The sequence below is a fragment of the Melanotaenia boesemani genome, chromosome 24, assembly GCF_017639745.1.
Source record: "Melanotaenia boesemani isolate fMelBoe1 chromosome 24, fMelBoe1.pri, whole genome shotgun sequence".
Classification (NCBI taxonomy): Eukaryota; Metazoa; Chordata; class Actinopteri; order Atheriniformes; family Melanotaeniidae; genus Melanotaenia; species Melanotaenia boesemani.
In genome coordinates, this window is record NC_055705.1 from 15,483,333 (window position 1) to 15,492,605 (window position 9,273).

Sequence of the window (9,273 nt, forward strand, 5' to 3'; positions counted from 1 at the left end):
GTGATGTAGCTAGGTATAGCTGTAAGAAAGATGTCATCATGTATAGACAAATATTTATATTATACATTATTTCCGTCATAGTCCATAAAGATTAAAGTAGATTAATAGACTCAGCTGAGCAAGTTGTAATAAATTAGCCCAAACATTTCTGTTGTTTATTCCTATTTTTAACATTATTTACATTTGTTCGTGTAGATTTAGAATAACAAGGTTAATTTTATGTCACTATTTTTCTTTTTTTTAATCTGATCGGTGACTCTGGCCCTTTAAGAGAGTCTTGGATCCATGAATGAAACGCAGCCATTCATAAAAACAACAAGAGATGGACGTCAGAGTAGTCTGGAAATCGATTGGTTCTTACTTTGACTGACGTTGTCTTCTAGCCAATGAGAAGGCCGCACACTGGTCCGTTTAGCTCTTGCTCTCGGAGAGCTTTTCATTGACAAAAATCCACAGCCGTGCGTTTATTCGAGGAGCTGCAGGGGATGTAGGGGAGGAACTCTGCGTCGACTTGTTTTATTCACCGTATCAAGGAATTTTGCTTCGCAGGGTAAGTTCTGCACTGTTATGCTATATTTTCAACTAAAGCGATCAGTATACGCTTGGTTGGCTAACAAAAAGCAAACCTCAGCGTCGTGGTTTGCTTCTGGCTGCGAAGGGGGGAGCAGATGGGGGGGCTTAGAGGCGAACGCCATTTTCTGATAATCAAACATCGCGTCCATTTCCGCGCATCTGTCAACCTTGCAAGGCGATGTTTCAGTTTGCAGCAGCTTTATTTTTTAAACTCTGTTAACTTGGTGAATATTTCTCTGCTCTCTGTGGCATATTTCTTAATGGTGAGCTGAGCCCCCCTTTTTTTCCCCTCCTCCTCCTCCTGCGAGGATCAAGTTTCACTTCATTGAGAAAAACAAGGAGGTCCCACAAGCAGCGCTTTTCTTTACTGCGCGTCACGCCAAACTCAATTTTAAAAACTATAGATTTAATGTTCGGCTTTTAGTTAACCTATTGGAAAAGTATAAAGTCATTTACATTGGTTTTAAAAGTAAGTGGCGTTGTTACGGCCAATAAATAAAACGTAAATAAATCCTTTTTTGTTAATAACACAAGTCTTCAAATTGCATTGCTGAGAGGCTTAGGCACTGAAGACTACTAAAGAAATGAAGACACTTTAGTAGAATCTAGTTTAACTGTAACTTTAGTGTTGGCCTAACATGGGTTCACTCCAAAATGATAAAAAGATATGGCTTCACAAAGTTTAAACTAAGGATGTTATAGAAAGCCTTATTGATTAGTGTCCTTCAAAATTAATATACAAAATAATAATATTCAAATATGCAAACTTTACTCAGCTTGCATACTTCAAATGAATTGTTTGATATTAGAAATCCACTCATCAGTGGTTTGATCTTTTGTCTTTGGCCACTGGTGGAGAGCAACACTGTGCAGTCAAAAGAAAAGACGTCACATTTTATTGCTTTTTTGTTTATCACCCACTCAAGCGTCTCTAAACAGCAATTCCTGCTGACGCTCATAAGTCACATCACCTACTGCAGGTGGCAAAACACTTGCATTGTCATCAGGACTGTTACAGCCACCGTAAAACCTCCTGTGAGGTCATGGAGTTTAGAAAATCAAGACCCATGGAAGGAATGATTGTTCACAACATTTCCCTAATTTATCCCATGTTCTTTTCGTCCAGGGTAAAAAAAAAAAAAGTGCTGCAGCATGGATGGGTTTTATGACCAGCAGGTTCCTTTTGTGGTGCCTGAAAGGGTGAGTTTGAAATGTGCTGATTAAATTTAATTATTGTTTTCTTTACAAACAGGGCGAGAAATTGATTGGTTACAATCATACTGAGTTATTTATTTTTTATTTTTTTTTGCACCTGTTATGGTAGAAATGTCATACAGAGGTGGCAGAGAGATGTCACAGCGACAGACGGAGGAAGTTTTTGGACACAGAACTGGATCAGGACACAGAAGGTACAGTATAAAAGCTCAAAGTTTCATTGTGTCTCGGTGTGCTATTTAAGCTGTTTCATATTTCAGTGCGCACAAGGACATATAATGATAAAAGACAAGGAAGAAGACTTACAGTTACTGTTTGGAAAACCAAAGCTCTGTATCACAGAATTTATTTAACTGTCTTGCAGAGCTTTTTCAAGATCTGAGCCAGCTCCAAGAAATCTGGATCGCAGAAGGTGAGATGGGCAAGCATGGTTAAAAATGCCAACATGTAAAAAGCTATAAAACATCAAACATTTAAGGCTGAATATTTAACATGACATGGCTCAACATCCTTTCTTCTCCCCTCTGACAGCTCAGGTTCCTGATGACGAGCAGTTTGTCCCAGATTTCCAGTCCAATAACTGTGAGTGACTGCTTCTTCTCCCATATTTATAGATTGCATCCAAAGTGCTAAAATAAGATGGGAATATTTTGTAGATTCATACACACTGCTTAATAATGCATTGTGATAAAAATATTCTCTCATCATGGCAAACATAAGAGCTGTCACTCATGTCAACACCCACACTGCAAATGGATTTATGCAAAGCTAAAAGACCGATCTGGCTCATTTTCTTTAGAAAACCAGCTAGCTTTATAGAAAATGAGAGTTTAAAAAAAGTCAAAATACTCATTGAAGATGCTAAATTACTCCAATGAGATGTGAATACAGTAAAAAGGGATTTATTATTTATAGGAATTTAATACAAAGACATAAAAAATACTAATACAAGAAATAAATAAATGATTATAACAAGAAAGAAGAGACAAAACAGTTATCCTTACTACAAACACAAGTATAAAGACTTTATTGTGAACAAAAAAGTAATACATCTCACAAAAAAGCTATTTTCTAACTTTAAAAATATGAATTTTGCGTGTTAAATGCTCATTTTTGGGGGGTTTAAAATGGAATACAAAAACACCAAAATATAATCAGCTCAAAGACATTGAGCAAATTAATTGATTGTCCAAAATGTTGACACATGATGACCAAAGGGGTGAAAGTTATTCTTATTATTTTAATAAGAGCCATATTGTACATTGATGAACATGAGTGGAAAAAAAATGTAAATTTGTGCCGAGTTAGCATTACTGCTAGCTTTTGTCTGTAGTCCTTTAGCAGGTCACAAATAAACCTCAACAGTTCATATCTAATAAAATGCAGACATAAAAAGTAAAGTGTAAACCTGTTGTAAATATTGTGTAAAGTGTAGTTTTTAGAGTGTAGTTTTAAAAATACAATATAAAACAAATATAATTAAATTAAAACACAGTTATAATTCAATCACATAGAATAAGTACACGCATGTAAACATACATATGTAAACATGTCCCGTAAATAACAAAATATAAAAGAGCTTACTCTGGTAGATCAATAATGAGCCCATGGATAAACCCAGCTGACTTGTCAGAAGCTGCTCTCCATTATCACACCCGTGTTTACAGTGATCACACTGGCTGCTGTTCCATCATATGACCCTGAAATCAACACATATCGCTTTTCCAAATAAGTGATAATAGTCACCTGGAGAGGAAATGGGAGCTATAAAATGATTCAATCGCCCGTGCGTTTACGTTTTAAATAGATTCCACAGATAAGCTATGACATGAAATGGTACATGCAGTCCTGCAGCCAAACACGTATTTATTGCTGGTATCGGGGCTGCTGCTTTGCCATAACAACTCCGAGCCCAGACCATAAAGCTGGCAGTGAAGGTGTCACAGATGGAAACATTAGTGGTGCTCTTTCCTGGAACGGTGATATGTCAGTTCAGATAGGAGTTTTTTTTTTTATTATTATTATTTGTCTACACAACTGCAAAGAGACAAGGACCCAATGAAAGCAACGATGTTAAAAGAATGCTTGTATTGAATACACAACTTCATTAAGCTGGATGTTACTGGATGAAAGTGTCTGATCTGTCGTGTTTTTGGTAATATGTTCAAACCTGAGCAAACAAAGGTAACTTTTTAGTACCGGATACTGGGTAATTGGTCTAAATGTTGTGCATTTGTAACAGTCGAACATAAAAATTAACCTTTAAAAAAACGTATAAAAATTAAGATGTAAAATTAAGTGTTTGTATGATTAAGTTTTAAATCAAATAGAAAAAGTTGTGCATTAAATTGTCAATTTTGGAAGTATAACATGAAACTGCAGCATTTAACTTAAAGCTTGTTGAGCTGATATTTTGTGAAATAAAAATTTAGGTTGTATACCATACCAAATAAGTAGAATAAGAGGAAAATTGCATAATTAGACACATTTCATTGTTTAATTGGGGCATAGATCCATAAATGTTTCTTGTTTTGAGGGAAAATTGAATATTCTGGCTGTACAGGTTTAAAAGAAAAGGTTTACATGACAAGTATGATGTGTCATTTTTAGGTACCAAGTTAATTCTTTTAATAGTGTTTAATATTTATGTCTGCAGTGATGTTTCCTGGACCACCTGTCTGCAAAGTGAAGCGAGAATCCAGTCCATCCAAAGACCTGTCTCCCTGCAGAACGCCTCAGACTGACATGTGCCTTTACAGCTACAGGTACCAGATAAATGTTTTAAGCCAAGCAATATGATAATGTTAGCTCTGATACAGCGATGGGTGACCATTAAATCACCACTTCATCATGTTATTTTGTCTCTTCAGTGCCTGTGACCACAAGCCTGGTCCAACTCCAGCCTCCACACCTGCGACACAATGTGGCTCCATCCACCCTGCTGGGCCTCCACCCTTACAGAGGCAGCTACATCCTCCCCCTCTCCAGCTGGCCAGTAACTGCTCCCCAAGCCATGCTTCAGCCCCTAGCCCCTCCCACCGACACAACCTTCCACAGGCGGACCAAAATCGGTTTGCTCTGCCGCATCCTGCCATCGGCTGCTCCGGAGCAACTTTCAACACAGAACAAAGGTGAGTTCTGGTTATGACTTAAATAATTAAAAAAAAACAAACAAACAATCAAGGCAGTCCTCAGAGCGATCCCTTTTCCCTCCACACGGCAGGTTCCAGCGGCAGCTGTCGGATCCCTGCTTGCCATTTCTGCCTCCAGAGAAAACCCCAAACGCACCGTACCACCCCGCAGCCTGCGACAGCCGGCCACTGTACCAGCGCCATCTCTCGGAGCCTCTTGTCCCCCACACTGCCCGAGGTTTCAAACAGGAGTTAGTGGACCCTCGATATCCAGATCCGGGGTCTGCTGGTCCAAGTTTGGCTCAGCCCCATTCCACCTTCAGCCATGTCATGATCAAACAAGAGCCAAGAGACTTTGGCTTTGACCCAGGTGTGTGGATTATACTTTGAGTCATAATAGAGTTGTAGTTGAGGTGACTTGTTTTAAAAAGAGTAAGAAAACTCTGAGGGAGGCATAACTGGTGCGTTTGTCTTTTAGAGGTTCAAACATGCCAGTCGTCATATGGGAAGAATTCACCTTTGTTTCCAAAACGCGGTCATGGTGAGTTCAATTACTGCAACTAAAGAGAGCGTTGCTGTGAAGTGAATAAATTAAATAATCAATTGAATAAAATTTAAATACAATGAATTAATTGAATTTGATCAATAAAAAACAGTGAAATTAAATTAAAACAAAAGAAAATTAAATTAAAATTTAACTTGTTAAAAGAATAAAAGGGAATTCAAATAAAAAAATGTAATCAAATTTAAAATGAAATAAAACAAAGATTGAAAAACAGAAAATGAAAGTAAAATAAAAGAAAGCTTTGCTGTCATCTGATTTGATATTTTCATTTTTGCCCTACAGGATTTGCTTTTGACAGAGACCCTCTTTTGTACTTTGATGACACTTGTGTTGTACCAGAAAGAATGGAAGGTAAGACGCTGATATCCACCACTGAATATGAGCTGGTGACAGTCAATGAGAAGAAGACCCATATGTGACGGTGTGGCTCTGTAAGCAGGTAAAGTGAAGCAGGAGGGGTTGCCGTACCAGCGCCGCGGCTCCTTGCAGCTCTGGCAGTTCCTGCTCACGCTGCTGGACAACCCAGCTAACGGACACCTGATCGTATGGACAGGACGCAACATGGAGTTCAAGCTGATCGATCCCGAAGAGGTGGGACTTAAAAAAACAAAAAAAACTTTTCTTTTATTTTGAAATATTCTTTAGTAAATGATGTGACACACAGGCAGGATGTGTGATGGAACATGTGCTGTGTCCAGGTGGCTCGTCTGTGGGGGATCCAGAAAAATCGACCAGCCATGAACTACGACAAGCTGAGCCGCTCACTGCGGTACTACTATGAAAAGGGCATCATGCAAAAGGTAAAGCAGAGTTTCAGATTATTTATAAAGTATTGCTGGGATTTGTATCACCTCTGACTGCTTCCTCCCATAGGTGGCTGGGGAAAGGTATGTCTACAAATTTGTCTGCAACCCCGACGCACTTTTCTCCATGGCATTCCCAGAGAACCAGAGGCCTAGTCTGAAGGCCGATCTGGAGGCCAGCCACTTCCCCAGCGAGGAGGAAGGCCTCCCCCTGCCCAGCTATGAAGAGGAGGGGCCATATCTGGTTGAAGGAGCTGAGCAGTGCATCCAGGGATTGGCTTTCCCTGACAGCTACCCATACTAGACCCCGCAGCCTGGCAGCTGGAAGAAAAATAACTGAGATGCATCATCTGTCTCAAAACAGAAGAATTTTGTTTGTAGAACTTTGACTCAGCCAGAGGCTAAAAATCAGCGACTCTCTAAGACTGTTAAACTTTCTCTGTCTGAGAAAATGCAATTCTTAGTCCAAAACCTACGATGGGTTGATGGTCCAACAAACAGGTGTCAAAGATCAACTTTAAATATTCACGAGGAAGTTGCAGTTTTAGAAGAAAAAGCTTCAAGATTTAATGTAAACTTGTGCAAACAGCAGAGAAAATCTAGTCAGTATTTGGGGAAAATCATTACTCTTATATAGAGAACATTATTCAGTATATTACTAGTTTTTAAATGTAACTGTACAAAAATATTAAACACTTCTAATTATGAGATGTTTCATAATGTATTAAAAGTAGTAAAATGATAAAAATACCTGTGTGCAGGTATTAAAAAAAGAATACAAAAATATTTGGCTTTACTCAAACAATTTCTATGAAAATAATTCGGCTTCTTCTTTTAAAATTGCAATAATACTCATTTATATTGATTAGGGCCATCATATCTCTGGAACTGTTGAACTTCAGCTGGGAAATGTTCAGCTTTCTTTGGACAGTTTAAACTGGTCTTTGTGGTCTTTCCAGTATTTTGTAGCATGGTGTTGCTGTAGTCCTCCCATTTGTCAACTCTGGGATCTGTTTTGTAACCAAAAAGTATCTCAAAGCCATGACACTCCTTTTACTAATTTACTTATGGTAGTTTTTGGAGTAAAACTTGGACTGCTTCAAAGGGACTCCCTTGTGTTTTCCAGACCTTATATTCCTAAAATATTCATGATGAAATGTCTTTTGTGAACTCTTTTTTTTTCTTGGTTATAAAGCTAATATTTTTGCCATTATATGGACTTGTACTTTTTTCCTATAACAGTTTATGACAAAGGTACTGCTTCTATTTTTTATTCTGCAATACTGCCACTCAGATGCTAACAGCAAGCATGGACTATCTTCCAAATTGTTCACCAGTTAATGTTCCGATCCAGTTTTCTGTGTTTTGTATAGCTGGTTTGCTTCAGTGTGTAGAGAAAGTATATAATTATATATGGATATATTTTTGCTAAAGGCTGTGTGCTTGTTAATGTGTTGCATCAATTCCCCAAGGATGCATGACGCTCCTGAGTCCTGCAGATAGAAGATGGATGTAATGTTATATTTTACTATATGATCACATGGTTGATACTGACACTGGTGTGACTTCTACCCTCAGATACTGTATGTGTGCCTTCTGTTGATCTTTACTGATACAATAAACTATTTTACTCTTTTCTTTTGCTTGCAGATCACTACAAATTGTTTGGCTCATAACCCCTTTACCTCTCCAGCACACACCGTGCCCACCACAGTGGGAAAAGTAGCCCTTTTCAGTCTTCATTTTTGGTTCTGGACCTCAAAATGAATTTAGTCTTAAGTTTCAACCCCTTTTCCTCCAGATTACAAAGCAGCATCTTGACAGCCTGAGCTACTCAATCAGACATGCTTTGGTGTTTTCTCTTTGTTGTGATTGCTGGCCTTCAAAAGTTACAATAAGCTCATTTTATTTAGTCTAATTCTTCATGTTCCATACACCCACAAGGAACTGATGCCTGTAAGTCCAACTAACAGCCTAACACCTAGAGCTGCTTTTCTAGACAGCAGCTTTACACACTTTTCATGCATTTTTAAATATTGGACCGGAATCAGTTTAATTTTAAAAATGCACTTTTTTGCTCTGCCATGATAATCAAACCAAACTTTCTTTGTAGATAAATAAATTGAAATAGCATAATCTAATACTTATGCTATACTCATCAAAAGTTAATAAACCGTTTCATACCCTCAGTACCACAGATATCTCTGTATTTGTGAGCTTTTACACTTCTCTGTTCGAGCTGCAGAGGGCACTGCTGCTCAGTCTGTCTAGAAAAAGCTCTGAATACTCATCCATAAGTAGGTACCTATAAGTTAATTCAGCTTATTTCTAATGGTGTTAATTTCAGGCAATATTTCACTGGCAAAAAAAGAAAGAGTATGGTCATTCACTACCTAAGAATGCAAAGTAGTATACTGTTACCTAATTTCTGTAGAAAATGCTTTGTTTAGGCATCATATGTCATCTGCCATTTTAATAGGTACACCTTGCTGTTACCAGGCTGGACCCATTTTTGCCTTCAAAACTATCTTAATTCTCAACGGTATATATTTAACAAGATGTTAGAAACCTTCCTCAGAGGTTTTACTCCATATGACATGACAGCATCACACAGTTGCTGCAGGTTTGTCGGCTGCATCCATGGTGAGAATCTCTCGTTCCACCACATCCCAAAGCTGCTCTACTGCAGTGGTTCCCAGCCTTTTTTCCTCTGGGACCCTCTTCATGCATATACTAAAATGCCATGGACCCCCTGCTCCACCCTGTGCCGGAACCATGCTGGTTTTAGGCTTTCAAAAGTGAGTTTCTCACCGTATATAATGTATTCTGGCTGAGTCCTATCCTTTGATAAAGCCAAAGTTAAATGAACAACATGCAGCCTTACTTTTATTCCTTAAAATTGGGACAATGTAAGCTGAAATGTAAGCAGACAAAAATGGCTGTAAACAGAAGTAATGGGACAGCCTTCTTTACAAGATGGCGCACC

General features: G+C 38.3%; 1 protein-coding gene across 2 annotated transcripts; it reads left to right on the forward strand.

Annotated features, from left to right (window-relative positions):
• Positions 1 to 425: 425 nt before the first annotated feature.
• Positions 426 to 7,923, forward strand: LOC121635708 (ETS translocation variant 5-like). 2 transcript variants are annotated; one of them, XM_041979012.1, is made up of 13 exons: positions 426 to 550; positions 1,700 to 1,773; positions 1,898 to 1,982; positions 2,153 to 2,200; positions 2,320 to 2,370; positions 4,445 to 4,553; positions 4,659 to 4,919; positions 5,012 to 5,289; positions 5,398 to 5,460; positions 5,767 to 5,835; positions 5,921 to 6,075; positions 6,183 to 6,284; positions 6,358 to 7,923. In XM_041979012.1, the coding sequence occupies exons 2-13, from the start codon at positions 1,726 to 1,728 to the stop codon at positions 6,589 to 6,591; spliced, it is 1,503 nt and encodes a 500-aa protein (XP_041834946.1). In that variant the 5' UTR covers positions 426 to 550; positions 1,700 to 1,725; the 3' UTR covers positions 6,592 to 7,923. The 2 variants fall into 2 exon arrangements, with proteins under 2 accessions (XP_041834946.1, XP_041834947.1); XM_041979013.1 differs by having other exon boundaries at positions 5,924 to 6,075.
• The last annotated feature ends 1,350 nt before the right edge of the window (positions 7,924 to 9,273 follow it).

What these genes read in the sequence shown, in the direction of transcription:
- LOC121635708 (XM_041979012.1), top strand. Translation starts at nt 1,726, where the DNA reads ATGGATGGGTTTTATGACCAGCAGGTTCCTTTTGTGGTGCCTGAAAGG. An exon ending in ACTGGATCAGGACACAGAAG is followed by an intron (nt 1,983 to 2,152) that starts GTACAGTATAAA and finishes ACTGTCTTGCAG; the next exon opens with AGCTTTTTCAAGATCTGAGC. An exon ending in AGATTTCCAGTCCAATAACT is followed by an intron (nt 2,371 to 4,444) that starts GTGAGTGACTGC and finishes TTATGTCTGCAG; the next exon opens with TGATGTTTCCTGGACCACCT.